We start from the raw sequence: 13502 nt of genomic DNA, 5'->3' as shown, positions 1-13502 counted from the left end.
TAGATACCCTTCATATACAGTATGTGCCTCCATTAGTTTTCTTGTTTGAACTTCATACAGTATTTGTTCAAATAGACCGGAGTAAATTGCTTTCATTGTTTGGTATCACAGTCTTTAAATCCTATCTTTGATAAAAGTAGTAAAAATGTTGATTATCAGGTCTAATCATTCTACCTGTTATATTTCTAGAAACAAATTTTGTGAGACAGAGCAAAATATGGCAGATAATTTCAATGCGATCAACTGCAGATCAGTTGCTTAATAATATAATTGAACTCAAAGAATAATATTAGAATGATATTACATTAAAATATTCAATTAATATAATATCATGAGACACTAAGGGCGCACTCACACTAGGGCCAGTTGTTCCGTAAAAGACACTGGTGGACTGGTGGAGGGACACAGAGCTAGACTGTAACAGAACCATGGTAATTAAGTTAATAGTATAATTTTAAATGATTGTTTATTGCAGTTCTAGGTCATAAAGATTTGTTTATCTCTAAACAGATGTAGTCAATCTGCATTGTTCATATTGTTCATCCTTTAACCTGTTTCTCTTCAGATTACAACACCGAGTTTCCCAGTAGTCGTGAAGATCGGACATGCCCACTCTGGAATGGGAAAGGTAATGTTGATTCCTTTCATTCAACTATTTTACCATCAATTAACTTCTATCTGTAGATTAAAATTTGTTAAGCACTGTTTGTTAAAGGACCAGTGTGTAGGATTTATGAGGATGTATTGAAATGTAATATAATGTATTCATAACTACATTTTCATTGTGTATATTCACCTGAAAGTAAGAATGGTTGTGTTTTAGTTACCTTAAAATGAGCCATGAGGGCCTTTCACGGTTTTCGTGTCCATGATTGGTTGCACCTCACTGCTAGATGCCACTAAATCCAACACACTTGTCCTTTATTTACAAAATACAAACACTCAGGGTGTCTATTCAAATCGTGCTTTAAAATCTGCCTAGATATAGCTAAATGGTTACACTAAGCACCATCACATCTGGATCCATATTGTTAAATTGTGCTGTGTAATGCTTTTTATGTCTAATACAGCTAATGTCACCATCATGCTGAAATAAACTACCACTTAATATTCATTCTCCATCCTCTGCTTCCTGTCATGACTGCAGCACACCTCTTTATATTCTCTGTCAGTCTTCCCTCTCTCCTCTCTGATATTGATTGACAACTGTGTTAATATTTTTTGGAGTCAAGTGTTTATCCACTCCCTATCGATCCATCTCACATTGTTCCCCTGAACTGCTCAATCTGATGTTGTGTTATTGTTCTCTCTCTGGGCCTTTTATCAGCCTGTACCTTTTTGCCTTTTTTATCCTGCCATCTAATCTCTACATACCTGTAACTTGCCACAGATGTATTTTTTGAAGGATGATCCACTTTTTTTGTCTGTTTTACTGCTATTGTTTCTTCTCTGCATGAGGAATAGTTTGAAAAAGACACAGTAATTCATAATAAATACTGAGTGAGAGCACTTCTGTGATAGTTTGCTCCATGCTTTTTGATGACAGTGAATCGTGGATCATGTGGAAGATATGCAAAGTACCAGGGAAATGTCACACTCAGGCACTGCAACGCATGGGTTTAGATTGTTCAGATTGGTTGGCTCTTTGCACATGCTTATATAAATGGTTCTACACCTTAGTAAATATGCTTATTTGCTGAGAGATGAGAGGATCAATATCACTCTCATGTATGCCAAATTTGAAGCTCAAGCTGGCAGTGGGTTAGCATAATTTATTATAGACTGGAAGCAGGGAGACACAACTCATCTGGTTCTGTCCGATGGTTTTTGAAAAATCTTGGGGTTTTTTCAACCTTTAGTTGGGGCCATGCTGTTTCCCTGTTTCAAGTGTGTGTCTTACCATCTCCTTACAATAATAATAATATTCAAAAGTTGTATTGATCTTCTTATCTAACCTTTGTCAAGAAAATATTCCCCAGAATGTTGAAGTCTCATTTTGAATTAACACAGCTTAAAAATGAACACACAATGGATAGTAAAATATGTTTATTCGTCTGTAGGTCAAAGTGGACAATGTGAGTGACTTCCAGGATATTGCAAGTGTGGTGGCCATCACTCAGACCTACTGTACTACAGAGCCATTTGTAGATGCCAAGTACGACATCAGAGTCCAGAAAATCGGTGCTGACTATAAGGCATACATGTAAGTGTGAATTTCTTTCATATATTGGGTGTGTTCATATGTATTCTATACGACATGCATATTTTGGGTTTGTGATGTCCTTCATGCTTGTTCTTGTGTTACGGTGCTCTCAGTGTAAAACAAAGACACTTTCCTCATACTCATACTATAACTGGCCTATTTAACAAGCTCCTAATCAGCTTGATAAACCACGGCTGTGCTTCTTGCCTGACTACACCGTCTATTTTGTGGTTGTCTAAATCTGTCCATCTTTATTTAAAAGTTCTACAAGTGAAGGTTTGTGTCTGGAGTAATTTAATTTACAATTTCCTCTTCCTCTACAGGCGGACATCCATCTCTGGTAATTGGAAGAGCAACACCGGATCTGCCATGTTAGAACAAGTAGCCATGACTGACAAGTGAGTGCTGCTTCTACATTAGTGATGCTCAGGCTGCACTTTTGTCACACATGTCACTCTTGTGTTATGTCACAGTTAGTCACATTGTACTCACACAGCAGATTCATTCAGCTAAGACCAGTTCACACAGGTAAACACATAGATATTTATCCGTTGATATTTTCAGTGGGCTGATACAACATTCAGCAGTTATTATGCCAAAGCCATTATGAATGTTATAAATGTGATTTTCTGCCATAACAAGCCCAAACATCAGCAAAGAAAAGGGTTTTTTGTCAGATAATAGGGAATTAGAGTGTCTGTATGGAGTGCCACCAACTTGCTATCTAATAAAACTATGCACTTTGATCAAATTAGCTAAAAAACTTGAAGTACATGAAAGAATGACAGAGTAGATATGACGCATTTACATTAAGTATTTGATGCATTAAACTACCTTTGGCTCAAAAGTTTGTTCCAACCCACAATGCCACCACAGGATGAGCAAGTAAAACGTTGAAATACCAAGTTGTGTGTTTTTATTTGTAAATCATTGAACTATACCATGACCAAAATGCAGAAAAAAGAAAAAATGAATTTCTGACAGCTTGTGACCGCATACTATAGACTGTACATCTTGCAAATTTGTGCTAAAATTTCTTTGGACTGTTGTAGTAAAAATCAATCAACTACTTATTATGTTTACTTTAGGTCAATATTGAAATGTTCATTTGTTGCTTTAGTTCAATTGTGTGCAGTTTTCCAGACAGAAAGTCAATTGGATTGAACAAAACCTTGTGCCCAAGTCAGCAACAACACCTTCATGGGCTTTAGCTGTTCCAGCCTGGAGCTAAAGGGTGTGAAGTGTCTAGTTAACAGATATAAGTCAATGTTATTGATAAAATAGTGTGCAAGAGCAAAAGCTTTTTTTTTTTTTACTAAGCAAGATGGTGTGAAAGAGTCCTGTTTTTATTCCCACTCCTGTTTTAATACAACATGCAATAGTTCCTACTCTTCTTGATCTGTCTCAGATGCTAACAGTCATATAAACTGTGAACAGATTACAACAACCATTATGAGACCTAATTTGATTGTCATGCATTCTTCTTTCTGTGAACAGGTATAAGCTGTGGGTTGATACCTGCTCAGATATCTTTGGAGGGCTGGATATCTGTGCCGTCAAAGCCATCTGTGGGAAGGATGGTAATGACTACATTACTGAGGTGAGAAAAACACACAAAGGAGGGATAGATTGATGCATGGATGAATGGGTCTCTCAAACATTTGATTAATCCATAAATCAATAGTAGCTCTTTTTTGTGACTGTATTTATTGACTTGCCTCTTATCTAAAATCTTGCACCATTTTGGCATCAGCCTGTTAGAGTTGTGTTTCGAAAGTGTACTAATAAGGTCTTAAATTTAGCTTATCTGGCCTCATTTACACTGCTGGGGCCATAGTTTGTCTGTCTGGGAATAAACTGATTGAACCTAACCTGAATACACATTATGAGTTTGATAACTGATGTCTCCTTTCCAAGAAACTGCTCCATCTAGTGTTTTTTCAGCCACTTTTCCCCCACTCCAAATTTTAGCATTTTGGTTTCATGTTTTATAGTATAAGGTTCTGAATAACACATTGCACTAGGAATCTTGCTCTGCTGTAATAATACCTTTTCTGAAAATCAAACACCACAGTGTGTATGTCTCAGTGTGGAAAATGTCTAAATACTGTGATCCCAGCCATCAATTTTGGAAATGTTGAGCTTGCAAAGGCAAGTGGAAGATCACATACAATGACACAGAATTCAACTTTGATACTGGGAATGTTTTGTAAAGCAGCATCTACCCACCTGTTTAATTTCTAGCTGTAGGCAACAGGACCCATATACAGACACTGACACAGCTGGTGGAGTCAAATCTGAGGAGGCAGGTCAAGGTTGGACAGCTAATCTCATTGTTTGGATGTCAGGTTGTTAACATGGAGCTTGGTTGCAGCGACAGTAGCCAGGAGGAGTTTCTGGGAACAGGAGAAGCAGAAGGGGACAGTTCAGGTGGGCAAGACTGCATAGGGGTCACATAGGGAGAGTCGAGTGAAAGGCTGTTAGACAGGGTGAGAAGCAGAAACCAGCTCTTGTGGAGAGACAGTTTCAGGTTAAGACAAGGAGAAATGTTTAAGTTCAGTGCCAAATGGAAATACTTACGTCGAAATTCAAAAAGGCCCAAATAGAGAGTCAGATTCAGGCTCAGACAAGGATGGGTTCGATAAACAGATTAAGGGACAGACAGGCACAGGAACAGACATGGAAACAGTTTCGGCATCAGATGATATTCAGACCCAGATAGAAAGACATATTTAGTTTCAGATAGAGTCAGGCTCAACCAGAGAGGAAGTCAGACAACAAGATACAGAGGTTTTGTGAGAGGAACAGGGATTCTAGACTGGATGACTTCTGAGGTGACTGGCAGGGGAGTCTCAGGAGTGCTGGGCACTGAATGAGCCATGGGAACCAAGGCAAACACACATTTGCACTGACAGTTCCCGCGTTGACATAACCCTAAAATATGATGAACCTACAAATGATTATTTCTGGGGCTCAGGCTGCCTCTCTGCCAAAACACCACCAAAGCAGACTGCAAGGACATAGACAGAAAGTTGGCTTGCAGAGGGGAGAAGACTAGACTACAAGAAATAACACATACGATAGTCAAGCTTTGAAGTAACCGGGCAGGAACTGGAAGAAAATTGGAGACAGAGGATCTGGAGCAGGGACTAATTTGGCCACAGGATTGAGCTGTTGAGTGGCCAAGATTTCTGCCAGCTCAGAGAGCAACTCAACAAGCCACAGTTTGTAGGACACAAGCTGGAGTGCTATAGAGAAAACTACTTCTCTCTGCTCCTTACTGGATGCATTTTGGCAGTAAGTGCTGAGCCACTCATTGGTGTAGATCAACTCAGCCCCCTCATCCATGGAAAAAGCTGGGTCAGTTTTTGTCAAAACCTTGCTAACTAGCAATTTTTAACTGGACCAAAGCAGAGACAGTGACACGGTACATATGGTTAAACAGGCCGGTATGTTTTAAAGTTAATAAATAAGCTTTTGGATATACAGTTGGTCACGGACTGGCAGTTAAAACTAGTAAACAAATCCAATAGTGCTGAGGCAGTATGGCTGGCATTTGGACAGATCGAGGTTTATATAGAGCAAACAGGTATAACAGGTACCAGAGGAGATCAGGGAACTGGCTGGCAGGAGCAGGAAATTAAATGAGGCATGGCAAATCTCCATATAATGACACACTTCAGTGAAAGAGATTGAGGCACAAAGAGTGATGATATAGGAGACAGAATGGCACCTAACCGCAGTCACTGACACATCCAAACAATGTTTCTCACTTACAGTTTGAAGTAGTTTGATTAGAATGAAATATGCAGTAGTTGTGTTGATTGTAGGTTAGATACCATCGTGAGAAAGATGTAAAAACAACAACTCACTACCCATGAGTCATCTCAACAGGAAAGGTGTTGAAAGTGTTGTGGTCTCCACAGTGAAGCAGCAAATTTATCGAGTAGATGATGCACACAGTTGCACGACTTTTGAATGCTACTGAAAAGTCATAATGTGTCCTGTCTTGTTTAAGTTACTGAAAAAAAATATGATTTTATACAGAATCATGCTGCTGTACACTCTGTGTGTGTGTGTGTGTGTGTGTGTGTGTGTGTGTGTGTGTGTGTGTGTGTGTGTGTGTGTGTGTGTGTGTGTGTGTGTGTGTGTGTGTGTGTGTGTGTAACTATATTTGTTTCTTCTGTCTTCTTAATCAGTTATCATGCTTGTTGTAATAGATCGCATGCTGTATTCTATGAGATGGGAGAAACCAGAAGAAGAAGCTAGCAGTGCTCAAACTAATTCTACACAAATGTTCTACTTTGAAAGATAAAAAGTCCATAGCACACCTTATTGTTGTTAGCCACACCTGTTGTACGCTCCATTTAACCTCATCATTTGACCTTTCAGTTACGTAACATTTTCAGGCGTAAAGCAGACATTGCCTAATACATAAATAAATCTGTTCTGTCTGTCCAGGTTGTGGGTTCATCTATGCAGTTAATCGGTGATCACCAGGCAGAAGACCGCCAGCTCATCTCAGAGGTGGTGCTAGCTAAGATGAACCAAGCACTGCCTGCCAAGACATCAGGAGCTTCCCGCTCACCTGCCCGATCCCCTCAAGGCCAGAAGCCAACTACTGTGCAACCCCAGCAGGTAGAGGTTTAGTTAAAGGTGCAGTGTGCAGAATTTAGTGGCATCTAGCATAACTGACCTAACAGAAATGGAATATAATATTCAGAAGTATGTTTTAATTAGTGTATAATCACCTGAAAATAAGAATCATTGTGTTTTTGTTACCTGAGAATGAGGGTTAGGGTTGGCCCTTTATATATCTACAGTCAAGCCCGAAATTATTCATACCCCTGGCAAATTTTGACTTAAAGTTACTTTTATTCAACCAGCAAGTTGTTTTTGACCGGAAGTGACACAGGCGTCTCCAAGAAGATAAAAAGACGATGTACAAAAGGCATCATTGTGGTAAAAAAAATATTTCAGTCAGCTTTTATTTACATTTGAACAAAAAGTGGCATGTCCAAAAGGGGTATGAATAATTTCGGGCTTGACTGTATATGTTGTTCTACAGTATCCCAAAATGGACAAACCAAACACTGACTCTAGAGAGGGTTTTTTTGCATTTTTTGTGCAGTTTCGTGGCCAGCATATGTTCTACTATACACTTGGAAGGGATGGGGAAGGGGGAGTGGTATTCAGTTGGTTGCAATCTGCAACCTCAATGCAAGTTGCCATTGAATCCCACACACTGGTCCTTTAAACTAAATGCACACAAAACTTATATGTAATGTAAATATCTACAATAACACATGCAACATTTGCTTCAATTTTCCGTGTGAGTATAATGCAAGGCAGGTTTTTCTGCCTGCAGTAAAATCATTTAGTTGTAGCAGCACTTCACAGTTCACTGGTGATTCTTTACCAAAACCTCTTACCCATGTTTTTCTCCCCTCCCTCCTCTCTCTCTCTCTTTGTTTCTCTTTGTTTCTCCCACCCCCCCCCCCCCCACTCTCTTCCAGAATGCTGCCCTTAAGGAAGGACTGGCAGATCCCAACATGACCAGTAGCCAGCGCCCTCAACCTCAAGGTTGTCTGAACACTGTTCTCCATTGTAATACAAGTGCTGCCGCTGGAGGGCCAAAGCATGTCTAGGAAACCCTCCGAATTACTCGGGATAGTACATATATATAATATTTGAAAAAAAGAAATAATGCCTTCTCAGTCAAAGCAAGTACTGCCATCACAGGGAAAAGCTCAGTAGGAATAGGTTTTTAATGATAGTTAGAAAAAAATAAAATAAAATAACAATTATGTTTACAGAGAGAAAAAAAAAGACTGTAAATGCACCACGATATCCCAGATTACCACTACAGGTGTCACAACCATGAAGTAACAAGTAGTTATGAATAAGAGCTGTCATGTCAATGTCAGAAATCTCCTCCTCAACTCTGTTCGTCAAAGGTAGCAAAGGTCAAACTGCCTCAATCTAATGCATTGGTATTGTGGCTGTAATCTGGTCCCAGAACATAAAAATGCCATCGCTGTCTGTTTCAAACTATGGGCTCGTCTCTGTTTAACTTGTGACTTTCAAATGAATAAATAAGCAAATGTACAGCATAGTGCACTTAGTCAGCATGTTGAGTTTAATTGCAGCCAAAGCTTCTGTATGAGTGTGGTGATGTATTTGCTCAGGGCCAACATGTTAAATCTAAATGTGCCTGATAAAAGCAGTGGCAAAACAGTATTAGCACTGTAAATTAACAAAGCCATTAGTATTTGTGTTACGCTTTTTGTCAGGGAGTGTGTGTGTGCATCTTATCTTGTATTATATTTTCCTCTTTTTGCATGGATGTGGCAAAAGCCTGTGTTATCTGTGCCGGATGTTTTAGGATTGCTGGCTTGTTGTGTTTTACAGGATAAACATGTGCCTACAGTGCTGAGATGTTAAGATGTGCAAATTACAATGCTGTTTAATTTATTTGAATCCTATATTCATATTTCTTTACTGAGATATTAATCTAACACTGTGAAAAAATGATTGAACAGTGGAAGTCAAAAGCTTATTTATGTTAATTTTTATGTATTCTTACATATTTTAAACATCTTTATGTATTCTTAAGTGTGCTTGTGATCACTGTGTGAATTAAGTTCTGCTCACTCAGGCTTATATCTTAATGATTAACGCTTTGCTTTTGAATCTTTCATATCGTCTTTAAATCAATATATTGTTATGGTGCAAGTCAGTTTATGGTCAACAAACTTATTTCCCTCTGTCAAGCACCAAAGGGCCCTTTGCCAGATCTGAATGTTTTGTTAATAACTGCTTGTTTCTCTCTTTGATTGTAAATTAACCTTCATCGTTCTGTATTATAATATCTGAGACAAGACAAAGTGTCATTATATGGTACAAGAAAACAAGCATCTTTTTCTTTCCCTGCATGATCATTCCTGATTTTCCTGGATCCAGACCTCTGAATTACTGATATTTGTTCTTCATACATCATCTAGCTACAAGTATATTTTAAAGTCTGTATTCCTGAAAGGAGTTTAACACTAGTGCTATCTCAGATTAAAGTATTTACCTGATTGTTCACCTCCGTAGCTGAGGTGGTCACCCAAGTGAAAAATCTCATCTGATAGCAGTCAGCAACTGCTATTATTTTATTTATGTGCCTGATGTAGTATTGTCCCGTCTGCAACTTTTTATGCTGCTATTCTGGCCAGGTCTACCTTTCAAACAGTGTTTCAAACCTCAATGGGACTTACTTGGTTAAATTAAAAAGAAATAACTAATATTATTATTATAAATACTTATAAATAGGGTTACTACTGGGTAATTCAGGGGTTGTATCCAAGCAAATTCTTATTGTGTCATTCTTTATAAATTGTGTTTGTAAATGGTATTTCCTTTGGTTTTTATGCGTCGTGAGTTCCAAACAACCATTGGGATGCTTAATGACAAACTGATAAAACGTAAGACTGGCCATTTGGCCGCCTGACAGCAATAACCTTGAGAATGTGTGGGATGAATTTTCATGAAGGTTTTGTAGTGGTTAAATCATGTAAAGATAATAACATATTATTAAAATGGACAAATACATAGATATAAATGAATATATATTTCACAACTCTTCAAAGAGGCTTTAACATATACTTTACATACTTAATCATAATCCTGCATCCAGGTAATCTTTGTGCAGTAACTGGAAACTCATCCCTTCCTAGTCCTTGACTAATTAGCATGTTTATGCTTCTTGACTGGTTGCTTTGCTGCCTTTGTTTGAATCATTGAGTCATTTAATGCTACAATTCTTTTTTTGTTGTATCATCTTTTCTTTTGCTGTTTACTTCCTTTCATTTTACTGCTCTTTCCTTCCTCTCATTCTCTCTATTCATCACCGCACTCCTTTCTACAGTTAAATGAGATGGTGTCTATAAAAGCAACTAACACTTGGCAAGTCGCCACTCCTTCTCCTTTCTCTGTTGATATGCCGCCCCCTGCTGGTCATTACAGTCCAAACATTCAGAGTCTGCTTTGCCTCAGTCTGTCCTAGATAAACAAGTTCTGATGATCAGGATTTCTATAAATGTGAGAGGTCATTTTGTGAATGAGCATGTTCACAGTCAAGCTCATTATCTGTATCAAGTTCTGCTTTGGTCTCTGGATGAGTGTTACAGACACCTGGTTTTCTATCAGCTGCACTAAAACAACAGGTGCTAGATTTAAAAAATATATTATTATGCTTTAAAATTTCCCTTAAATATTTGTATTCTCTTTTTGCATGTTTGCCATTGTGTGCTATATAACAGTGGAACTTCAATATAATAACCATCTTATTTCAATCTCTTAGGTGCACCAGTGAAATCACAGAGCGTTGACCCATCACCACAGTCAGCTAGGAGAGTATCTGAACCAGCACCAAAGCCCATCCAGAAACCTGGTCCAGGTCAAGCTCAGAAACCAGTTCAAAGTCAGAAGCCAAGCCCGGTCCAAAAGTCTGCCTCAGTCACAAAGCCTCCCGTGCCAAGGCCTCCCCCGATGACGAGAGCCCCATCCGTTGCAAAGTCAGCCCCAGATTCTGCTTCCAGCACAACCCCAGCCAGAGCTTCACCATCATCCCCAGCTAAATCAGCAGCAGCCGCAGCTCCGAGCTCTCCCAAAACCAAAGCAGCAGCAGCCCCAGCCCCAGCCCCAAGCCCAGCCAAAGCCCAAGTCCCAGCCGCAGCCCCATCTCCAACCCCAGCTCCAGCCAAAGCCCCAGCCTCAGCCCCAGCTCCAGCCCCGGCCTCTCCCCCAATCTCAGCTCCCACCACAGAGCAGCCCAAGCCCCAGCCTCAGGGCTCCCCATCCCCAGCTCCAGGCAAACCAAAAGAGCTGCCCCCCAAACCCACACCACCGGCAAAGCCCATCCCTCCTGTGCGCAGGAATTCCAGGCCGCAGCTCCAGCCAAAGCCCCAAACCTCGCCGCCTCCCAAAATTTCACCTAAACCGCAGCCCGCTACCCAAACCCCAGCACCCACTCAAGCCTCAGATACTGCCTCGGCCCCTGCCCCAGCACAGGTGCAGTCCCCAGTCAAAGCCAGTCAGTCCCCACCTAGTGTCCAGTCTCCAGCTAAGGCTCAGCCCCAGACCAAGCCACCCTCTCCTTCCCCAAACCCTGAGCCCGTCCCAGCTGAAGCTGAAGCAGCCGCAGCGCCCGATGAGGCCCAAGCCCCTGTGGAAGAACAGCCAGGATCCCAGCAAAAGACCCATCCTCTGCTGAAGTAAGCGCCATATTATCAACACACTGTTGATAATGCAAAGACGTACATTTCAATGGGTCATACTTTGTGTTAACAAAAACCCTGCTGTAGTAAGATACTGTATGTAATTGTATTCCATGTTTTGATGGCATTATTATTTCTCACCACATGATTATTCAGTATTATACACTACACTAAAATTTAGATAGAATTTCTGCTTTCAGTCATGTGGAAATTAATCATCATTTGTAACATTTCTCATGGATCATCATACAAATATTGTAGGTGACTTGCTGGCCCTCTCACACATTTCCCTGTTTGTTTTCCTTCCTTTACGGCCTGTCTCACTTACTCTATTCAAACATTCACATTATCCTCCCACATCCTTCACCCCCCCCCCCCCCCCCTTGCATTCTATTATTCCTTCCCTCCCTCCTCACCCGTCCTCCTCCTCTCTTTATCCTTATTCCCATTTCCCAGTAAGTCCCAGTCCCTGACCAATGCCTTCAACGCCTTCAGCGACTCTTCTTTCTTCCGCGGGGTCTCAAGCTCTGGAGGCGACGGCCAAGAAGAGGCGAAGGCCGAGACCATTCGCAACCTCCGAAAGTCCTTCGCCAGCCTTTTCTCTGACTAGACACAACCTAACCGTGGTCAACCCCTTATTGATTCTGGCCACCCCCAGCCCCCTTTTACCATTGGCCAGTGATGACTTGATTGACATTAAATGTGAACCAGTCTGAGATTAAACTTTGTGTGTTAACTGTACTGTATTCCCTCTGTCCTGGTCCCTCCTCTCCTCCACTTTCAGCCTCTCTGTGTGAGTAACAGTGAGGCCTGCTGGGTAGGATGTTCAGTGAATGATGCTGTGCCAGAATAATTGAACTGAAGGAGTTACGTCATTGATGTAGAATAGATTAGATTAGAATAGAATAGTATATAAAATAGAAGAGAAAAAGAATAGAAAATAATTTAAATGAAAAAATTAACTATTTTTCCAAGAGCACATGTATGGATCACTTTCGGAAGTATATGAAAAGTATGATATTCAAGACTACAGATGGAATGTACATACAGTATATATACATATATATATACAGTATATAAATATAAACATATATTACAGTAAAGGGAGATAAGCCAGTAATATTTAAAAAAAAATCATTTTCAATTAGCTTTTGTCAGTGACATAACTCTTTCATTCAGTGGCTGGATTTATACTCATTTTAGATTATAATTAGATATTTGACATTTGATGGTTTCCCCCGTGGTTACAGTATTTCTCAGTGAATCTGTTTTGATCAATAAGTCAGTGAAAGTGTGTGAGTAAAAAAAAAAGACTTCTTTGAAGAGTTTGTTCCTGTGTTTATCCAGCCGTTGTGTCTCTGGTCCTTGGACTACTGGGCTTGTCATTGGAGCACAGTAGCACCCCCCTTTTTTGTCTAAAAGCCTTGAAGTTCATCGTCGTGTGAGGGAATTTGAAATATGTGTATGTTCATCTGTGTTCAATTGTTATGCATGGCTCCTCCAAGTGGCTCAGTGTGACTTCTGGAGCAGAAGGGAGCTCCATCAGTGTTGAGTTTTGCCCTCCGTTGCCTCTCTCTCTTGCTCTCGCTCTCTCTCTCTCTCTCGCTCTCTAGATGTTGTAGCCTTATTGTGGACATGTTTTCAAATCACAGCTACATTTGCTGTGCAGACCTGAGTCCATTACAGCTCAAAATTCATTCATTTACTTCCAAGTGCTTGAACCCTGAGACTTTTGGGAGCTTTGGTATTGGTCCAAATGTGCCAGACAAAAAAAAATCACTCCTAAAAAGTAGATGAATGCATTTCAGAAAGTAAATAGACTCATGTCTGAAGCTGTGACTGGTGATTTCTTGTTTCACCTCTGTGTAGATTTATCAACAGTATTGTAATTTGTTGATTATTCTCATAAAAAGACATTGAGACAGTAGTGCAATAACACCTCGACATGACTGTTGAGTGCTGTCACCCTATTATAAATATAAATATGATCATCCATACAGAACCTGTGCATCTGTCAGATACCTTATTCTTACATT

At 40.1% G+C, this 13502-nt stretch overlaps 1 protein-coding gene across 3 annotated transcripts in view; it reads left to right on the top strand.

Moving 5' to 3' along the window:
- Nucleotides 1-12076, top strand: part of syn2b (synapsin IIb) — a 77337-nt gene extending 65261 nt beyond the window's left edge. The window contains exons 6-14 of one of the 3 annotated variants that reach the window (XM_053315312.1): nucleotides 566-628; nucleotides 2061-2203; nucleotides 2527-2601; nucleotides 3701-3803; nucleotides 6665-6841; nucleotides 7720-7786; nucleotides 10551-10860; nucleotides 10966-11463; nucleotides 11923-12076. In XM_053315312.1, the coding sequence (XP_053171287.1) occupies nucleotides 566-628; nucleotides 2061-2203; nucleotides 2527-2601; nucleotides 3701-3803; nucleotides 6665-6841; nucleotides 7720-7786; nucleotides 10551-10860; nucleotides 10966-11463; nucleotides 11923-12076 (1590 nt within the window). Of the gene's footprint in view, nucleotides 1-565; nucleotides 629-2060; nucleotides 2204-2526; nucleotides 2602-3700; nucleotides 3804-6664; nucleotides 6842-7719; nucleotides 7787-10550; nucleotides 11464-11922 lie in introns of all 3 variants that reach the window. The other 2 variants (XM_053315311.1, XM_053315310.1) reach the window with 2 other exon arrangements.
- Nucleotides 12077-13502: the final 1426 nt, after the last annotated feature.

The sequence above is a fragment of the Scomber japonicus genome, chromosome 3 (genome assembly GCF_027409825.1).
Source record: "Scomber japonicus isolate fScoJap1 chromosome 3, fScoJap1.pri, whole genome shotgun sequence".
Classification (NCBI taxonomy): domain Eukaryota; kingdom Metazoa; phylum Chordata; class Actinopteri; order Scombriformes; family Scombridae; genus Scomber; species Scomber japonicus.
Note: the sequence above shows the minus strand (reverse complement) of the source record. Positions and strands in the feature narration are given on the sequence as shown.